The sequence below is a fragment of the Thalia democratica genome, chromosome 8 (genome assembly GCF_965202585.1).
Source record: "Thalia democratica chromosome 8, ktThaDemo2.hap1.1, whole genome shotgun sequence".
NCBI lineage: Eukaryota > Metazoa > Chordata > Thaliacea > Salpida > Salpidae > Thalia > Thalia democratica.
The window spans coordinates 32,646,599-32,669,130 of NC_139172.1; the positions used below are offsets into that span (position 1 = coordinate 32,646,599).

General features: G+C 28.7%; 1 protein-coding gene across 1 annotated transcript; it reads right to left on the reverse strand.

The window, feature by feature from the left end:
• Window positions 1-519: 519 nt before the first annotated feature.
• On the reverse strand, window positions 520-21,211 carry LOC145843152 (uncharacterized). The gene is made up of 23 exons (XM_082950613.1): window positions 21,187-21,211; window positions 20,860-21,061; window positions 19,785-19,957; window positions 19,117-19,258; window positions 18,596-18,789; window positions 17,979-18,098; window positions 17,608-17,727; window positions 17,079-17,201; window positions 16,647-16,781; window positions 15,674-15,820; window positions 14,835-14,980; window positions 14,390-14,474; window positions 13,996-14,117; window positions 13,488-13,561; window positions 13,045-13,129; window positions 11,011-11,221; window positions 10,537-10,656; window positions 9,738-9,860; window positions 8,970-9,098; window positions 8,365-8,434; window positions 7,486-7,658; window positions 6,596-6,708; window positions 520-681 (listed from the first exon to the last, which is right to left on the reverse strand). The coding sequence occupies exons 1-23, from the start codon at window positions 21,209-21,211 to the stop codon at window positions 520-522; spliced, it is 2,994 nt and encodes a 997-aa protein (XP_082806739.1).
• Between the last annotated feature and the right edge of the window lie 1,321 nt (window positions 21,212-22,532).

The following is a 22,532-nucleotide window of genomic DNA, read 5'->3' on the forward strand; positions in this document are numbered from 1 at the left end:
AAATCTTTAGGATAAATAAGGGGTATGTGTTAGTTACTTGGGAGCTCTTTAGATTCGTACTTAAAATCTTCAAAGAGATGCAAAGTTCAGATGTAAGTATCAGTAATTTGAGTCGCGTAAGCGGTCTTAAAGTTGATCGAGCTCCTGTGACAATGATAAATCTGAATATCGTCGACGTTTTTGTCTTCTTGTTTTATCTTTACTAAAGTTAAATTTCCAAGAAAACCCGTTATTTATCTAAAAAATGTAGTAGTGCAACAGGACAGGTGACGGAGTTGTTTAAATGCAAATGATTGTGATTCCAATTAAACACTGAAGCGTACAAAATTTAGTTGCTTTTAAGTAAACAATTTAACGCTCGTGTAAACATAGCAATAGTAGTTGTTTACAAGAAGCATGTAAATAATAAATAAATAAACTTTAATTGTTTTAAAGAAATGTAATATAGTTCACTAAAAAGATAACAACACGTTTAGTCAAAGAAGTTTTATTATCTCACTGTTTCAATCTATTATACTACTAAAACATTGATAAAATACAGTTCGACATAACTAAAAATGAACCCATGATAATCATGTTGTCTGTTGCTTTCTTGTAGTTACTTTCTTCATGCTTCTGCCATCTTTGTTCAAACTTTAGTAGATCTTTTCTCAAGCATTTTATCTCTTCAGCTAGATCTTTCTGTGTAGTAAAAGTTGTAAGATTACTAATTTTTTTTAATGAGACTAATTACAGGGTTCCTACTAAAATTTCAAAAATAAAAGTAAGATAATCCATAAAATATAGCAAACTTGGGTAGCTATCTAAATTGCGCGAGTGTACGAAACTGCACGAATAGACAAAATTGCACGAGTTTACTAAACTAAATTCCACGAAGATACTTTTGCACGAAGTGTCACTTTTGCACAAAGACACTTTTGCACAAAGACACTTTTGCACGAGCAGACAATTTTGCACGGGTTAATTTTTTTTTAATTTTTAATTTTATTTTAATGATTTTTTTTTAAATTTAGTATTTTTTTTACTATCACTGTTACCCGTAACCGTTACCCTCGGTCGGTATGTTATTATTTTTAGAATATATATATTTTTGAAATTTAATTTTTTTCATTATTTAATTTTTTTTTTATCACTGTTACCCCTAACCCTTACCCTCGGTCGGTAGCACTTCTTTTTTGATATATTTTTTCATTATAATTTTTATTCTATTTTATTTTTCTTGGTTGTTTTTAATTTTTATTTTTATTATCACTGTTACCCTTAGCCTCGGTCAGTAATTTTTTAATTTACCCTTGGTGCGAAATCGTTTTTGTGCAATTTTGTGCACTCGTAGAATTTCGTTCTCGTGCAATTTTGTTTTCGTAAAATTATGTCTTCATGCAATTTAGACCCGTTTCCAGCAATTTTATAGGAAAATTGTCATAAAAAAAAATTTAAGGTTGCAAACATATTTAAAGGTAATCAAGTAAAATATGTCATTAGAAGTTTATTAGCACAGTCTAAATAAGAAATTTACTAAATTTTTTCAAACTCTAATTAAATGGTGGTTTTCCAATTACCTAAAATTATAAATTTAATATACACTAAAGAAAAAGTATTTTAAACAAAATTAAGGTTTTTAACAAAAATGTAGTTTTGTTTTCGTTAACCCATTAAATAAGCAGTGTTACAATCAGCACAAAACCTTTGACTCTGATGCAGTTGGTGCACATTCTTCTGGGTGATCTTTTTTACTCATTTCCCTTTGGCTCAAAGACACTGCTCTCGATGAAGGAAAACATAAAGGTGTTACCTTTCTTATGCTTCTTGTTACAAATCTACTTAACATCTGGAAGAAAGTAAAGTTAGTACCAAATAAGTCCAAGTAGTAAAACAAAAAACCAGGGTTGCCACAGATCAAAATGAAAAAAATTTCCTAATTTTTTTTGACTCTTTACTAAAGTTTTCCTGACTTTTCTAAATCCAACTCTTAATTTAAACTTTTTCTAAAATACATAATGAAACACTTGTAACCATTTTCAATCTTATTTTTACAGGTTATAACAACATTTTTTTTGCTGATTTCTAGCATCTAACTTCCATTACATCACTTGAACCATCTGTATATGATTGATGTATATTCAATAAACAACTCTATCAGCAAAATACATTTAGACTTGGCATAAAAGTTGAAAAATAACCTAGAAGATAATAATATCTAATAACTAAAAAAAATATGTAAAAAGTGTAATACTAATATAAATTGTTTGTTTAGTTTAATAAAATACTACCTAAATCATTTTATATAAAGCCCTTAAGTTGAAAATCAATTACAAAAGAATATACTAAAGTAACTGTAAAAAAATTCATAAAAATTTAAACCATATATCTGTTATTCAAAAAATTTCCTCTTAACATTTATTATAAACTTTGTAACAAATAAATATACCCTTATTTATTTGAACAACTTAAGTTTTTCTACAAAATTTACAAATATGTAAACTTAACCATAGTGTAAACCTCTCGCATACCTAATTTTAAAATTTAAACAACTTAAAAAAATTGAAGAGGTAAAGTATACACATATATTTGTTAAAGAGTATACTAAACTTAGTGCTTAATTAAAATGAACTTAATTATTTACATGTACACAAAAAATATTGATTCTGTAATTATGCAAAATAAGATTTTGTAAATATATTACAGTTTCACTATAAAAGTGTCTTACCACAGATCATCAATACAAAAAGCATTAAAAAACTAATTCTTCAAGTAGTGTAGTTGCTCAATATGTTAATAGAAAAAATTGGAAGTTATATAAAAGACATTTTATTAACTTATACTAGATGAAGGCATTAAAAAATAAGTAATTTTGTAAACTTTTAGGAATATTTTGCAATTTTAGCCCGACAAAGGATTTTTACCATTTGAAGGCTTTTGAAAACAAGGAATTATGTAAATTTAAACTGACAGTATCTGACATATTTTCAAGTTTTGTCAAATTTCCAGACTTTTCCAGACTTTTTTCAAAAACCCCCATTTTTTCCTGACTTTTGTCATTTTTTTTAGTTTTTTTTTAACTTTACCTGATTTTCCTGACTTTTCTGACATTGTGGCAGCCCTGCAAAAACTTACTTTGAAATAATTTGGTTTTATTTGTGTTTATGAAAAATAATGGATAGAGTATTTATTTTGATAAAAATTTGTTTTCAAAATAACAATGGTCAATTAATGTATTTATTTAAATATTATTGTATTTCTCAAACAAAACATGCTAAACAATAAATTGACAAAGTTCAATTGTAAAAAGTGTTTTTAGTGCTTCTTCACTAAATAAAAATATTCAATTCTGAATTTTTAATTTATTTTTAATTTATTAATAACTTTAAATAAAAAACTTACTCAGATTTTAAAGTTTTATTGAAAACTAAAAAACGAATCTCTGTAGTAAAAAAATTGAAATATTTGAAATATAAATGCCAACAAACCAAGAATAATTTTTTTGATACTTAAAATAACTCTATAATTTACTTTGAAAACTAAATAATTTTGTATATATTAAAGTTCATCTAAATTTCTAACCTTTTTGATTTATATGAAACAATAAAGTCAACTTTTGCAAAAAAAAAATCATAAAAGAGTTTATGGCCATTTTTAACTTTTAGTTTCTAAAAAAACACTTTCACAGCAGCTTTACTGTTTTATAACTACCAGGGAAAAATTATGAACAAAGTACTTGTTGAAATATAAAAATGTCGACAAGTTTGAAAAAAAAATTACACTTCTAATTCTTTTCAATTTATCTTAGGTTATACACTTTTAAACAAATAATCAAACGCAATTTTATTAATAAGACTTTTTATTTTTCAATTTAAATCTTTACCAAGGCCAGATTACGTTATAAAACATATGAATCTTTAAAATTGGTTTAGAAGTTTAAGTTATTATTGAAGATGGTTAGGGATAAAGGCATTACAGAAACTATTTAACTAAGTATTTTTATTTGTTTAATACTAATTTTTTTTAGAGTACTACTTAAACAATAAGCTTATTTTTAATAATTTTTTTTGATCCTGTATAAGCTATAAGATAGTGATCTACTGAATCCGAATCCGAGTCTTAATTTCAAGTTAGGATTCAGCCGAATCCAAATCTTATTTCAAAATTAGGATTCGGCCGAATCCGAACCTCATTTTGAAATTTGGATCCGGCTAAATCCGAGTCTGAGTCCGAATATTTTCATAATTGGAATTTGAAAGATTTAATCTGCTTGTTCTTTAAATACAATTTAAGTTTACACAACTACGCGTAAAGCATTTTGTTGGTAATAAACAATACCGATATAAAAATATGCTTGAACATTTAATAAATGGTTTTACAGTTTAAGATTTACTATTTATTTTAAGTTACCGTATAATTTTAAAGGTTTTTATATTTGTAAAGATATCGCTTAAATCTAAAAATTAAAGTATAAAAAGTATTAAAAGTATAAAAGAATAGTGTACGAACATTTAAAACTTTTATTTTTAAAAATCAGTATAACATTGAATTCAATGATAAATTAACTAACAATTTCATGAAGTTGCATTTTCTACTTTAATATTTTATATATTTATCTTTAACAATACGAAAGTTGAATTTAAGTGGCGGTACTGTTATAAAATTAATTTTAAAATTAACAAAAAAAGACACTTTTGTACTCTACCTAAAATGTTTGTATAAAAAAGGACTCAAACAGCTTTTTGAACTTATTTCGTGGAATTATTTTATTAGTTAAACACAGAGAAATGTACATTAGTTCAATTAAACAAATAGATTTTAGAAAAAAAACTTTTATAGCATAACACAATTCGTAAGTTTAAAATTTCTTAAGAAGAACAAGAAAATATTAAAGTAATGAATGTTCTTTTTAACAAGCTTACCTCTTTACATGAACTTAGAATTTAGCTTTATTAAAAAAAAAAAGAATATTCATTATTTAAAGTACATAAACATATTAATTAAACAAATAGTTAAAGGTTTAAACCAAAGTTGTTATTTGTATTAAGCTCAACTATAAATTATAAGGTTTTCGTAATCAACTAGAAAACTTAAACTTTCTTATCAAAACATAGCGTAAAACGACTAAAAAAAAGGTTGATAAACTACAAAATCACACTTATTAGATTTCTTTTTGGCTATGACTTTTGGGGTTAATAGTGAGCCATTTTGGTTCAGTGGTTTTTAACTTTATTTAACTTCCAAAAACCATGATACTACGCAAATGGCGTTCTTAGTATTTTAAAACATAAACATTTACCACCATAAAATTTGCAAAAATTTCTTAATTAATACTTACTATAACATTTTTCTTTACAAAAAAATTCCTGTGTTTCGTGAAAGTCTATAAACAAATTATCTATTTTACTAAGTAATGTTTAAGATAAATTTAGCATACATACTTCTTTTGTTGATAGAATAAGTAAAACATTAAATCTTCATATAGGTTGAATGTTTTATTAGACGGATTATTAGACTAACTACTATTAAAAAGTACAACCACTTTCTTGAAAACCATATAAAAGTTTTAAGGTTAAACAAAATAATAATAAATAAACTAATAATGTTCAAGAGATTAACCTCTAAGCTTAGTTGCATAACAAAACGAAAATATTATGTATATGATATGTCGATGAAACAAATAACTTTTTTGTCATAAAGAAATTAAGTCATAAACTTTTTCAAAAGTTAAGACTTATTTAGAAAAAGTAGAAGTTTAGTATAAAATTCATTCATCAGTTTGAATTCTCTTTGTTCTCTAAAATCGCCAATTTAGACTTCAACTCTGCAACCTGTAATTATAAAATACAAGTTTTTGTTTTGAGTGTCTTAAAATAAAAAACTAAAATATAAAACATAAACGTTTTAATTATTTTTGGTCAGTTTATAATATTAAGCCCAAAATTGTTATAAAAGTAGTATTTCGCCGAAAGCATATGTTAAAAGTTGCATCATTAAATTTTAAAGAGCAGCTTCCATTGTTCGATAAAGTTTTGTTAGCTTTAAACCGCTGAGAAAAAATTTTAAGTTAGGAGGGAAAAAAGTTATTCAGTAAATGAAAGTAAGTAGTATTTTTTGATAATGTGCAAGTGAAAAACACACGTTTCTTATACATTTAAAGATGACAATAATTTTTAATCGGTTATGGTAAAACTTAACCAAAATTTAGTTATAAATTCAAAAAACAAACTAACTTCAGTTGACAGCATTTAACTTAGGCATGAAAAAACAAATGTAAAGTATTCTTACACATTGAAAAATCGCTAAAGTGACTTTAATAGATCGATTGTGATCATAAAAGTCACTCATATTTGCTGAGTCAGCAAAAAAAAACGTTATTAATTTTAATTTTAACTATTAAAACTTATTTTTTTTGCTTAACTTTTAATATGTTTGAGTAAGGTGGGTTTGGAATAGGGGTACAAATAAAATAGAAAATAAAAAAGCTTTAAAAAAACTTGCTGACTCAGGAAATATGCAAATCAGACTGACCTTTAGGTTCACCTCCCATATCAAGAGATCACCAAATTTAAAGTTAGTCTTTATATAAATTATACAATTAAAATTTCGAACTAACATCAGCCGACAGTCTCATGAGATCGTCGAGGACTCTAGAAAGTGAGTCTTTCACGTCCAACACTCCATCCACTTTTCCTTGGAGATCCGTGAATGTCTCGCAAGTCGGACACACTGGTGTTAATGAAAAATTTTACATCAAGTAAAAATAAGTTTTGATTATAATTATGAATTTTTAAATGAAAAATGTATTTGTACATTAGATTTTTAAGTTTTAACTTTACTAGTGATAAAATAAAACATTTGAGAGTTCAAAATAATAAAATGCGTTATTTAATACTTGACTTAAATTTTAAAGTGTAAACCGTTTATTAGAGTATAACTTATTCAGTAAAACACTGGTCAGAAAAATAATTCATAAAAGTTGAAAATTTAGATTTTTGTTTTTGATAAAATAGTTTTATAGAAAGAATTTATCTGTAAATAATTGTAATGATACTTACTTAAAAACTAACTATCTTAAGTTTTTTATGGAAAACTATTTTATTTTTTTATTTAATATGAACCAGTTGAATTTACTTATACTAATTTTTTTTTAAACATACACAGTTTAAAAAAAGCAATTTATTTTTGGTTAAAACTGTTCAGTATTCATTAAATATTTTTTGTTTTCGCATTGCTAGCAATTCTTAACAATTTCAATATCATCAATACCATTTTTTTATCATTAATCAGCAACTTATAATTTTTTACAAGCAGCTTTTATTTGCCAAAGGATGCAGTAAACGTTTTCCTACTAAAACCTTTCTCAAAATATTTGTATAAATACACTCACTTCGAAACAAATGACATTTTGAAATTTACTAATTAGTCAATGTTGACCTGATCACTGTTATCTGAATTGAAAACCGTTTCAAGTAAGTTTTTATTATCAAAAATCCTCAAACTGACTCTGGCAAGTCCTCTCGTCCGCCAGCAGCTTGAAGTTTTCCTGGCAAGTGCAGTTGTACCCGCCCGGAAAATTGTTGCAAGTTTGCGAGCAGTTTCCGTTTGTGACGTCACACTCGTTTATGTCGACGCAGCTGGTGGGAGGGCGGAACTCGAACCCCGGCGAGCAGCCGCACCTGTGAAAAATAAAACAAATAAGATCTGGGTTCCAACAAGCGAGTCATGGTTTTAGAACTTTGCAGAAAGAACGCAATTTGAACACTGTTTAAAACAAACTATTTTGGTTAATTCAGGATATTTGGCTTATTTTGAGTTATTACAAACAAACATAATACTTAATCATAACTTACTTATAAATAACAACTTTACAAAAAATTTCAAAATCTTAAAACAAGAACAGCTGTATACAGTACACACTTGAACTTATATTGCTTATGGTCTATACAAACAACAACGAAATATTACTAAGTTAAAGTATTAAGACAAATAGCTTTTTAATTCAAAAGTGTTTTAACATAGTAATTTAAAAAGAACTGACTTATTATTTAGTTAAATAAAGTAAACAATAGTTAACAGTTTAAGTAAGCCTCATTGATTTTAGAATATATGCACATTGTTCATTACAGTTGAAGTATGTACTATGGTTGAAATTTCTTACATTTTACAACTAAAAAAATAAAAAAAAAACGCTTTAAGTCTAGTTTAAAAAAAAATATTTAACTATCTATTTACAGTTTCAGTTCTAATATGTAAGCTACATAGGTGTAATATATTAATTACAAAGTAAAAAGTAGTACTACAATTAAACCAGATAGTTTTAGCCTTTGTTAGACAAAAGACTATATATGCCTTTAAAAAATTGGAAGAAAAACATAAACAAACTTAAAACTTCCCAGAGTATTTGTGCATATATGGTCGCAACCACCGTTATTTCTTATGCACTCATCATTATCTAAACATTAATTTGATATTGATAATCATGTGACATATTTAATTTAGAAATAAAAACTGTTAAATTTTTTTCAATTGAGTTTTGAATTTCAAACCTGTTAAGTTTAGCCTATTGTAATTAAAATGAAACTATTTAAAACAATCCTATAAACAACTACTCTTTTTAATTTTTATAGATTATATAAATTTTATGCACCATACAAAAATCTAACTTTTTAAACAACTTAAATAAATAAACTACTGAGAAAATATACTTACTTATATTACTGAAGACAATATTAAACTTGGGTTCAGATCATAAAAGTTATTTTTTTCACATCTAAATATTTAGTTAAGACGTATATAGAATTAAGAAAAATTAAAAAATGAGAAGTTTAAATGCGAAAGTAGGACTTTTCCATCTAGATGAAATAATACATTTTTATTTCAAAATAAAAACAAAAATTAATAACTAAAACTAAACTTATACAAAATTGCTTTTTTTTTAATCCTTCTATCAGTTATCATAAGGTTTTATAATTAATAAATTGAATTACCAATACAAGTTTTGTTGTCGTTGTCGAGCATGTATCCGTTGTCGCAGTAGCAGAAGAACGATCCCTGGACGTTGATGCAGTGATCCACATCCGAGCATCCAGACATGTTCATCTTGCACTCGTTTATGTCTTTGAACATTTAATATAAATACTATAACATCAAATTATAAAAAATATTGAGTTGTTACATCTCGTAAACATTTTTAAAACACTCGGTTAAAACTTTTACTTTAACTACTAAAATAAACTATAAAACAAACTATAAAATAAAAAATTAAATCATTTTAACCTTCCACTCGTTTATGTCTTTAAATAACATGATTAGTTGTTTAGTCGAGAACATAGTATCAGTCGTGTTGCACTAATACACGTTTAATGACTTTAAATTGCATAAGTAAGCTATTATTGTAACATGGGAAAATATTACACGGTCGCTCCATTTTAAATTACGATCATACAGACATGTTCGCCTTGCATTTGTTTTAACATACCAGTCGTAAATATTGAGTTTTTGTATCTTCTGAAGACTCCTAAAAAGCTTGAGTAAAAGCTTTTACTCAAAAAACGGTACACGTTTTAAGTTTTATTACGTGATGTCACGTGTTAAAAGTACCTTTATTTGCACCATAACTAAAAGTTCGACTGAATTACTGAAACAAAATTACAATGCAGCGATGTGTAACTAATTTAAGAGAAAATTATATTAAACAATCATACAAAACTATAAAAGTATAAGGACTAATTTTAAATACATAATATACTTCGCACCATCGCAAGTGTAGTTGTTGCTGTTGAGGTTGTATCCGTCCCTGCAGTCGCACGAGTGGTGTCCCACGTGGTTTATGCAAATTTGCTCGCAGTTGTCCGTCTGCTCCGTGCACTCGTTCACGTCTGTTATGTCATAATAAAAAAAATTAAAACCGTTCATATTTGAAAATTAGTATGTCATGTGGAGTTTTTGGTGAAACTTGTTATTTTTTAGGCGTAACGATTTTTTAACGTCATAAAAATTTGTAACCCAGCTTTCCTAATCGCATTTAAAGTCAGCATTTAAGTATAAAATATCTAAACTTTTTCACCTTCGTGTTTGACATGTATTTTGAAAACAAATATTAATAAGGTTAGACTTCGACTTTTTAATTTTAGTTCGGTTTCTATCAGCTTACATAAGTTCTGTATTAGGAACACTTATATAAAAGATTACTGTTTTTTAAAACAGTTTAAAACTTTTGTTAAGTTGTAATTAAAATATGAATTTGGCTTGAATATAAAAACCTCTACAAAGGGCACTAATTAAAGCTTTTAGTTCGTCTTTAACATGCAACATATTAATATCAGGTATCATAAACGATAACAACTTTACTTTAACACAGATATATTAAAAGAAAATATTTATTACAAGAGTAATATAACAAATGGTTCCTTTTACAACCAACATCAACAACTTACTGGCTTGTTTGTAAACAATATTACAAAGTTTAACACGTTTAAGCTTACGTGCATTAAACTCAACAAACTAGTTTAGTGTTTAAGTTTTACAAACTAGTAAGCAAGACAAACTAGTTACCGGAGCATTTCTTTCCGTCGTCCAGCAAGAAGTAGCCCTCGTTGCAGTCGCAATCGTAAGAGCCGATGCTGTTGTAGCAAAGTTGATCGCAAAACACATTGAAGGAACACTCGTCAACGTCTGTTGAAAAAATCAAATTATCATTAATCATCAATTATCATTAATTAATTAAATACTAAGATATTTCTTATGAAGAGCAAAAAAAACTTGTTGAAGGAGGCTATAGCTTTTTTAATTTTTTTAAAGGGGCTTTTTTTAAAAAAAGTTTGGGAAACTCTGATATAGAGTCTGACAAAGTCTAAGTGTAATTAAAACAAAAGTTTTCTTGATTATGTTCATAAGATTTATGAAAACAAAACTCGACTTCCCAAAAACTGAACTATTTCATTTTCGCCTTGATTTCAAAAGTTTTTGAAAATTATAGATGTTTGAAAACATTTAAATAGACCTTAATGTTTTTATCTTAACACTCACCTTGACAAACGGAGCTGTTGGGCGGGTAGGGGGTGAACCCGTCCCGGCAGCCGCACGTGAAGGTGCCCGGCGTGTTGATGCACACCTGATCGCAGTCGTGCTCACCGTTCGTGCACTCGTCCACGTCCACGCACACCGTGTTGTTGTGGATGAGGAAGCCGGCGGGGCAGGAACACGAGAAGCCGCCGATAGTGTTGCTGCACTGGCTGTCCTGCGGATGTTAGAGGTAATAAATAGTATTTTGTATTATATTTTTTTTACTTATATTTTTCCCTTGTTTTATCTGCTGCATCGTCCTGTGGACAAGTGATGGGAAATAGAAGTTAATCGAAAATTAATACTTAGTACTAAACAATAAATGGAGCTTACAAATTTTTTCTTTTTTTTTATGTGATAAAAAGTTATTCTTAGTAACTTTTAGTAGTTTTGAGATAGACTTAAAATATTATTTATTTTCAAAAACTATTCGATTTTGGAAAATAAGGTTTGAAAACAATTTTTTGCCGCGTCGATTGTTATGTGAGTATATTTGCCACAAGAGGTAGATAAACAGTAGATTGTTTGCGCGAATCAATTTTTTAACTTTTGTAATGTTTTTTTTGGTTAGACTAAAACTGACCTGTGATAGGAGATAAAAGTAAAGTAATTATTTAATCTCTAAAAAATATTTTTTTAAACTTTTTGTATTAATGAGATGTTTTTGTAAAGTTTTTCAGCGTCCTTCAATATATTTTGATTTAAAAAATGACAGCACTTAAACTAAATGGTTTAGTAACCGCTTATTACTGCATCAATTGTTATGTGAGTGAATGCAACAAAGAATAAGAGGTACGATAACAGCCAAATAACTTATGTTGAAAACTTATTTCAGTTTTGTTACAAATTTTTTTGTTAGAATACAACATATTGTTTTGCTCTATTTAACTTTTTTACATATATCTTTTAGTCAAGCTAGCAATAACATAGCTCAGCAAACTATTTGGATTTAAGTTTTTGAAAAATTAAAGGTTATTTACAAGCATAAAATAAACAATGAATTTTAGTCCAATCTTTTTGAACTCTATAAAAGTATACTATGATCTTAAAAAAAAATATCTACAAGATTTCTTAGCTAGATCCATGTTTGAAGTCGGCATTTTTTTTTTGATTCACATGATTAATAACAGCTGTAATGTGCAGTGCGTATAAAAGTTAAAAATTAACTGTAAATACAAAATGTCAATCTTTAGAACTGCACTATAACTTTACAATGTTGTAAACATTCTGTTCTTGGTTGTAGTAGTTTTGAATACACTGTATAAACTTTTCTGCATATTATTTTTGAATATTTTATTTTTAGTTCTCTAAAACAAACCAAAAAAAGTTGCTTTTTTAATTCTAATGCTTGGGTCGGCTGCAGTTATAAGGTTTTTGAATTTATTTGTTCATAATAATTTCTTGTAAATGAGGTAAATCAACTATACAGCAGCATATTAATAACATCTAAACCCCTATTCCTAACAATCTTTACCTAAAATTTTAAATCTATACCATTATCCCTAACTAACCTTACCCAAAAACATAATAATATAATCGAAAAAATAAGTTTTAATGACTATAACTTGAAAAAAAAAGGAAAACATTAGCTACTCAGAAGGTCCTGAGATTTGCAGCTGACAGCTAATGATTGCATGTATTTTAAAACTGCTTGAAAAAAAAACTTCAGTAAACCGTTAAAAAGTGCGTCATAAGCAAGCAGTGGAGTAAAATTGTATCGTTCTTAGAATTATTTATTACTACATAATACAGTTTTAAATGTTTTATAGAAAGTTTGCATGAGTTTCTTGTAATTAAAAACAAGTTTTCAATCTGTAACTTTTAAGCTTATTGACTATTTTTATAGTACAGTTATAAGTATGAAATAAAGTTTTCTTCTAGAACATTTAAGTACTGTATTTTAGGTTGCCTTAACTTATAAGTTAATAAGCAGAAAAATGTAACACAGTTTGTAAGTTTGTGAATAAATTAGATAAAGAAAAATTGAAAACGGCATACTTTGTGCGAGTTGCATGGGTTTTGTGCACACTCGTCAACATCAACACATTCACCACTATCATTTTCCTTGTAACCCTCATAACACCTGAAGTAATAATATGTTGTCATTTTGATATTTTCCTCAACAGTTATATCATCAAAACTTTCAGTAAAATTTGAAAAACCTTTATATAATACATTGCTTAAGAAAACAGCTATTTCAGAACTATCGCTGTTGTTAGTATATAATATATAATGAAAAAAGCGGTAGGTCTGACATAGCTGTTTCTTTTAGTTCTTATATTTATCACTGACAAACTTGCCAGCTTGTACCAGTCAATCTTACGAGTTTATTTTATGTTATGTTCTAGTTAATGTGATTCAACTGTACTGTTAGTTATACACAAAGTTTAAATTTTTAAAACAATATTTTCAAATAAAAATCAAACAAAAATAAAACCAACTGGCAGTTGTACGATCCGGGTGAATTGACGCAATTTTGTTCGCATTCCGTATTGTCTGTGCATTCGTCTATATCCTGTTTTTCAAATGTTCGTTTAATGTTTTTAGTTAAAAGTATTAACAGGTGTTTTTGTTTTTAAAACAACTATTTATTAGTGAATAACTGTTTTAACTTGAAGTAACCGTAAGAGCATAATAAAACTACTAAATGTTTTTTAAGAAAACAAACGCAACTTAAGCCTATAATATTTTAAAAAATTCTTGAACTAGTTGAAATTATTTTACCTTTCTTAAGCTCACGTACAACAAGAACATCTTTAAACGGACTTTAAGAAAACAATAATATAGTAAGACAATATACCTACATATATAAACAAACGATATAAACAAACATAAGTTTAATTTATAGCTTATATCAAAATAGAATTTAAACCAGCTGTACTTATATCTAATCTATGTTTTTAAATTTCACAATATTTTTTACAATAAAAGAAGAAAGAAGCAAGCAACCTTGCAAGAGAGCTTGTCTCCCTGCAGATTGAAGCCGGTCAGGCAGGAACACTCGAAAGTTCCCACAAAGTTCTCGCAGTAGTGATCGCACGGACCGTTGCCGTTGTTCGTTCCGCATTCGTCTGTTGAAAAAATGTTAATACGTGCAGTAATGTAAATTCAAACTTAGAAAAAAAATATTAAACTATCAGTTCAGCTTTTACATTGGAAATTGTTCCATTTTGCGTGAGACAGTTGTAGTACTTACAATGCTAAGCGCATAACGCAACTTTTGTAGTTTTTGATAGATATATTAACTTTTATTAAACTAAAAAAACAGAAAATGAGCTGGTACTGGCACATGAAAATACTAGTTGCAAATTCATGTACAATTTTTATACAACTGTCAACCAACTTATATCAACGCATTTTCTGGCCTCGTTCATTCTGAAGCCTTCGTCGCAGGAACATATGTAACTTCCAGGCTTGTTCAAGCAGACCTATTTAGAGTTAGTGTTTCTAAAAGATGATATTTCTTTAAACTGGTAGCAGTGAAAAACTTTTTGTTGATGTACTTTCTGTTTTATAATTTTAAAAAACATACAAGTTTCTTCTTTAATTTTATGTTAAAGTAACAAAAATACATTGAAAACAAAGACTAGCTATAAAATTTATACTTCATATTTAAATTTTAAAAGTTTATGTTTATATAAGAAACTCATTCTACAGGTCGAAAAATAGTTTTAATAGTTTTACTTTACAAAACATTTCTACTAATGCAGTTTTAGTTTTTGACTTATGCTTTTTTTTTCAAAGTTGAATATGAAATTTATAAATTTAACGAAAAACTTTAAACAAACCTGATTGCAGCCTCCATTGTTGACGTCACATTCGTTGATGTCGTCACAGTCGGTTGAGTTCATGTTGGGGTTGTAACCCCTCGGGCACGAGCACTCGTAACCCCCCTCGTAGTTCACGCAGTGCTGGCACACCTTAGGGGCCAAACCTGACAAGTTATTTATGTGTGTGAATATTAAAAAACTTAAGTCTTTATTAACTTTTGTAAAAGTAAAATCCTACAATACTTTTGTACGCTAGTTTCCGCTCTATTTTTACAATTCTTTTTATTCAGAAAATATTTTCAAAGATGACGTAATTATTTATCTTTCAAAGCGCACAAATCTAAGTTTTTAGTTGTACGAATTGTTACCAACCATGATAAATCGAACTTATCATACTGAATTTGCTGTAGTTTTTACGTTATCACCTAAAGTAAAATAAAAAATATTATTTTAAGATTTTCCTAATTACTTTACTCACATAAAATAAGCAGCACTGAGTTAATTAAAAAGTACAGTTTGCAACAACACTTTTACGTTGTACAGCTGGTAACCTCTAGCGAACTAATAAGTGTCGATTAAACAGCTAAAATCATCATATACCTTGCAACAATCAGTACTCTTGAATGTGAGTTATCTTTTTAATATATTTTTGTTATCAAGCATATTTTTCAATCTACAGTTTATGTGCATAGAACCAAATTGTTACCTCCAGCGCACTAATAAATGTCGATGAAACAGATTAAACCGACACACACCTTGCACCATACAGTACTCTTCCATAGCAGTTATCATTTTAATCTATTCTTATGACCAAGCATATTTTCAAATCTACTACTTATAAAAAAATAAACAGTTACCTCTAGCGCACTCGTCGATGTCGACGCAGCCCCCCTCAACATCCGGGTCGATCTCGTATCCGGGGTCGCAGGCGCACGTCCAGCTTCCCGGGGTGTTGACGCAAAAGTGGTCGCACACGTGCTCGTGGTCGTCGCATTCGTCAACATCTTTATGATAAATATGTTAAATCTAATTATACTATATACTATTTGCACGTATTCGGTTTACACAACTAGTAAAGTTAAAAGTCGGAATTTCCAAATTGTAAGGCTTAAAAGTCGTAAAGCGCAATTAATAAGAAGAAAGATTATAAAATCGCGTTGTAATTAATAAATTTTTAAAAATTTGAAGTTTTAGGATATTTATATATATAAAGTTTATTGCGTAAGTTCGAACTTATATTAAAAAAAATCGAAAATTTCATAAAAACAATAAAATTGTTTTTAATCCTCAGCTGTAGTTCAAATTAAATCGCACTATGCTAAACATTGATACAAAAGTAATTCAAAAAAACACTTTAACGTAATTATGAGATTTTCTATAGGACAAATATTCAAAGCAAAAATTCACAAAACCACAAACAAGTGCAATTCAATTCGAACCACAGCTGAGGATTAAAAACTTTTTTTTTTTCTGTTTTATGAAACACAGCTACAGTTCTTTTTAAGCTCGAACTTTTTCAATAAACTGTTTAAAAGCCCTTCAAGTGGGCTCTGTGGAAGGTGAGTTAGTTTATCTAATCAAACGATTTTCAATATACATTTATACCATCGAATTTTTATTTTAAGAAACGTGAAGCACTTGTGCTTATGTGTGTTTTTTTGTTAGATTTTTTTTAAACTTAATCATAACACTAGTTGTTTAATAAAAGTAGCACAACTTTAACAGAAAGTTTTGTTTTTACGAAATGTGGAAACCTTGTAGTTATGTGTTTTATAATTTTTAAACTTTTTACCATAACACTAGTTGTTCTACAAAAACTTCAATTGCAACCTTCGCAGGTTCTTCCGTTGTGGGACAAGGTGTACCCGTCCCCGCACTCGCAGTAGTAGCTGCCCGGCTGGTTCATGCAAATCTGACCGCACTTGTGCTGGAAGTCGTCGTTCAGTGACGAGCACTCGTCGATATCTGAAATTCAATGACATTTTTTAATATTTCGACTAACGCTTTTTAAAATTACAGATGCAGCAGCTAATTTTGCTTGCTTACTTTAAAACTATCAGCACTGTTGTTTTTAAAACAGATTATGTAAAGAAAAAGAGTAAGCATTTTCTGCTACGTGTTATAGCAAAAATTCAGAAGCTTGAAGCAACTTAGCTTAATGTAAGAATAAAGGCTCACTAAATTTGTCTCCGCAACTGTTGAACAAAACAATTAAAATTCGTAACCTTTTACTTCGTTGTAATTTATTTGCAACAAACTGACCAGTGCAGTTGTGGTTGTCTTCAGCCAGCTTGTACCCGGGGTGGCAGGCGCAATGGTACTGCGCGTTACCCGAAGGTTGGCAAACGTGCTCGCAACCGCCGTTTCCCTCCTTGCATGTTTTGTCTGGTGATGTATTGAAAGTTTATCAAGTAAGCAACTGTATTAAATTAAAAAAAAAAACGTTTTATTGCGTGATAACTTTTGTATGTATGTTTTTTAATAAGCCTATACTAAACAAGCAATAGTTTTAAAGCTTTTTTTGTTTAATTACTTCCTTACATGCTTTGTCTAATAATGTTATTAACGTGAGCGTTTTTGTTTTTACTGCAAGATAGAGTTTGTAAATACTCAGTTTTTTACAATTACCTTTGAAAAAGTAGAGTGTTTATTTCAGTATTTTAGGTTAGATAATTGCTTTCATTTTGTTTAAGCTTAATTAAAGAAGTTTAAATTTCAGATCTTAATGAACTTTAATGTAGTTTACACAACTTTCACTTTAGAACATTGCTTAGTAAAAATGCGCACAAACCAGTGCAAGTGAGGCCATCAGGAGCGAGCAGGAACCCTTTGGAGGTGCACTCGCAGTGGAACGAGCCGGGAGTGTTCACGCACCTCTCGCTGCATCCCGATTCCAAGCACTCGTCTATATCTGAAGTAATAATTTGTTTGTGTGAGGATCCCTTGGTTTTTGTTTTGATAAACAAGCATTAGTTTAAAATTGTATTTTAAGGTTTTATTTTAAGTAAAACACTAAGCTGAGTTTTTGGTTTAAGAGTTGTAAATAGTTCAGTAGAATTTTAAATTTTGCTTAAATATATTTTAAAATTTATACACGTTTAACACAATATTCCAAGACTTGTACGACCCTTATAAATTAAACGAACATAAGTTTGTTCTTACCCACACAAGTACGTCCATCGCTGTCCAGCTGGTAGCCGGTCGGGCAAGAGCAGTAAATTTTTCCTTTTGAAATCTCGTTGCACGAATGCTCGCACCCCCCGTTGTTGTCAGCACAAGACGCTGTTAATAATCATTGAATAAATTTTAGAAACATCTATCTTTACTTAACTACATGAGAGAACAACAATTTGTTTTTTGATGTTTTTAAAGTTAAAACTATCAAGTGCTTTTTGTTACTTTTTTTGTGTTTAATAAGTTTTTATAGTGGTGAAAACATAGCTTTAACTTTTATTATTAGTAATAATCGTGTTGTTTTGAAAAAAATATAAATAAACGAAATTTTAAAGAGTATAGCATTAAACTTGTTTTGTACCCTATTTGGTATAAAACATGCAAAACATAAAATGAACAAAAATCTTTATACAAGTAATGAAATTAGTTTATTGTGGCAAAGCTAACCTAAAGCTTATAGTTTTACTTGAATAAGTGCTATCTGTTATTTCAAATGAAAAAGAGCTTGCCATTTTGTAACAAACCGTTTCGTTCCAAAAAAACTCATTTTGGTAACTTTGTTAGTTAGGCATATATTTTCAAACCTTATCAAACAACGTTCAAACTTGTCATTTTGTAGCTGATTTGGAAGCCGGCCCTGGAAACGGAAGTGTCCGAGACGAACCGGAAGTTCAGCTGCGTCCCGTTGACCAGAAACCTGAAGGGGTGTCGCTCCCCGCAGTACTTTTTCAGGTAGTTCCCCTTTTTCCCGTTGTCAACCTGCAGGTAGTCGTAGTTGCAGTTCGGCGATTCTTCGATGCTGAGATATTTATAATTATTAAGTGTTAATTTCTTTTAATTTTTTTTATTGTTTATTATGTCTTTCAAGATGTTTACGCATGCACTTTATGGTTGAACAGCATGGGGGCAAAAAAAAAAAAGCTAAATATGTTTAAAAACAAATTTGCGCAAGGTTTATGAAAGTGTGTAGTGTGTTTTTCGAATAAAAACTAAAATAACTCCAACGTGGAATCTACACTGGCTTTATACAAAATAGCAAAACAAAAACAGATTGCAAATTTAAAAAAAAACAACAAAAAAATTCAAAAAAGTTTACAACTTGGTAAATACTGTGAAAACAAAGTACCTCATGTGCAGGACGGAGACGAGGAACTGACTTCCGCTGGTTGGCGCCAGAGTGTACGTGCAGTCCAAGTTGGAGGGGTAATCCCCCGGGTACCCGGGCGAGGTGAACACGTGATCGGTTTCGGTGAACGTTGATGCGCAACCTTGGAACGATAACAATTTATTGTAACTAACACATTGGTTTATCTCCTAAAGTTTATCTTGAAAAGCTTTTAAAATATTTGAGCAATTAAAATTCGTATGGCTTTAATATAATTTTCTAATACAAAATTTTTTTGTTATGATTAAAAAAAAAACCCCGTTCGCTAAGGCCATTCTAAATATATTTACTGAAACATTTTAATGTCTACTAATACAAACCTGCTGGAAATTAAAAAAAGCTAAAACTATCGAAAACTACTTGTACCAAATGAAATACTACTTGAAAACGTCAAAACAAAAACAAACTTAAAACTACGAAAACGTCAAGCATACAAAGCTATAAACCACGCATGTCGCTCGATACACGTCATAATTTATGTTCGGTTTGTAAAATAAAACAAAAAAACTAGACGAAATTTTCAAGTTAACAGGAACAAAAAAAAGGCTGAGCACTATGGTAAGAAAAATTCACTAAAAGTTAATAAATGTTTTTATTTATATAATTCACTTTTAAATTGTTCAACAAACCAGCAGAGTACTTGAAGGAGAATCCGACTTCGTTAACGGACTGGTCGCTTCTGAACACAATGGTGATGTAGCGCCCACTGGAGGATGTTATCGGCGGTTTGTTGTGACCGCAAAACCTGCCCAGTTTGGTTGACTGGGTCGTCGGCCCGTCATATATTTCCAAGTAGTCGAACCTGGTGTGTGTTGAGTTTTGTTAAAAAAAAATATTTGACGTACTGAAATAATTAATTTAACGGATTTAGCTAGATTTTACGGTGATTTTAATTTTCCGCTTTAATTTTCGAAATGAATTTTTATAACTTCATTATTTTTGAGCATCCACAAAAATATATCTTTAATAAATGTTTGAAGTATATTTTTATTTCTCCTTAGAAAATAGTTGCGTCAATTATAATGTCCAATATTTACTTTTTGCTTTTTTTTTATAGATATACAGTTATTTAAGTTCAATTTTTTTTAATTTTTAGTCAAACTTTCTCTTATAGTCATAATGCTATCAAAAGTAAATAATCAAAATAAAAAACAACAAAAATAATAACTTTTACAGTAACAAAAAAATCCTATCGAAAGATTATTAAAATTTGAAAAACTCTAAAAAACAATTCTGATTTTAGTTTATAAATTTCTAAATTAAGCGTTTTTATTATCAAAGACTAGTTAAAATGTGTGATAAACTTACAAAACAATGAAAAAATAAAAACAAAGTCGCAATCTTGATGCTCTTTAATACCGAACATAGTGAACTTAATAAAAGCATAGTAACAAAATAAAACAAAAAAACATGTAAATTAATTTACAAATATATACTACTGTACAACAAAAAACAAAAGTTCTGTTCTGATCTTCCCTTACCGAACACAGTGAAACTCACATAATAAAAAACAAACAAAAAAACATCGCAATTCAGATGTTCTTCAATGCCGAACACAGTGAACTCTACATTAAAATAAAATAAATAAAAAACATAAAACAAAAAACAAACAAACTCGCAATTTAGATGCTCTTTGATACCGAACACTGTGAACTCTACATTAAAAAAAATAATAAAAAAAAACATAAATAAAAACAAACAAACTCGCAATTCAGATGTTCTTCGATGCCGAACACCGTGAACTCCACGTTCACGTGACTGCTCGCCATCCGCGCTCCAATGGTGTACGTGCAATCTGCCAGGTGCTTGTACTGCGCGGGAAACCCCGGTGACGTCATCACGCCCTCGTCGCCCGAACTGACCGTGACGTCACGGTCGCAATCAGGTGACGCTATAGTGAGATGACCTACGTGAAATTGAAAATGAAAGTTATTTTTGTACAAAAGCATTTTTTTAGAAAATAGTTGTTTTATATTGTTTTTGTTTAACGTCAAGGTCGCAATCACGTGACGCTATTGTGATGTATATGACCTGCGTTAAAAAGAAATGCTTTCATTTTAATATTTTACTTCAACTAAAGATTAAAGAAGTGTTTTTTTTGCATCTACACAGGTAAAAAAAAAATTACTTTGCGATTGCAGTCAAGTTTTTGAAAGGTGATGTGTGTTAACTGTTAAGTTTAGTGTAAATTCTAAAGCTTTTAGTTCTTAAGTTAGGTTAAAACGCTTGCGTTTTTAACATTTTAAGGCAGTTTCATGAATTTTTTGATAAATAAGTGACTCTGTTTCTTATGTAAATGTGTAGATATAATGTTTTAGAATGATAAAATACAAAAGCTTAGTTCGTTAAAATAGACATTTTAAAGTGTAATACGTAAAGTGTTAAAAAAACACTTCAAATAATAATAAATAATGTTTCAAAAGTTGTTTAACACTACAATTGTTTTCTATGAAAAAGCTTTTCTTCAGTTCTTACCTTTAATCAAAAAGAATAAACTTGTAATTGTGTTCAAAAATTAGTTAACATTATTAAATGTTTAACTTAACACTATATGTTACTAACTAGGTTCAATTTTAAGGTTGATGATTATATAAAAGAAAAATAAATTTGTAGAGAGTTTTGACCTTATTAAACTAAGTTACTAGTTATAGTTTTAAAACCTTGATTTAGAAAACTATAACAGCAAACGAGTACATTTTTTAATAAATTGAAATACTTAATTACCTTGAACTAAAAGTCCTACTAAAAAAAGTAATGCTTTCATTTCTTTTTCTAAAGTTTATAACTTTTTCCAACAAAATTTTCTATAAACTGTAAAAATGTAAAAGTACAATTTATTTTCAAAACTACACAAATTTAAACAAGAATAAAGACAAAAGCTAATAAATAAAAAGTTTGCAATAAAAAAATCTGTATTTTCGTTTACTTAAACTCAAATTTTTACATAAAAAATGTTTAGAGAAAACAAAAGAAAGCTAAATGCTAAATTATGTTGAAACGACAACAATTCTTTGAAAAATAAAGTAATAAAGGAAACAATAAACTAATTTATTAATCAGCAATTTTCGGGAGCACCCTTAGTAGGTGAAAATAACATATTTACATACAACAGCGTAGTGGTACTTAATTAACTAATTTTGCCTTTGTAAACAATTTAACGCTATAGCTATATTCTTTTTTTTTTAAAATGAAAAACTGAATTACGTTTGAAAATTTATTAGACTTTACTCTATATATTTAAATAGCTCCTACTTAAAGTTATGTAACTCGCTGTTTTAAAAATGGTTATAAACAAGAAAATACTTATTTTTTTAATTCTACCTATAAAACCTTATAATTTTAAATATTTGTTTTAATAACAATAAAAGTAACTTAAA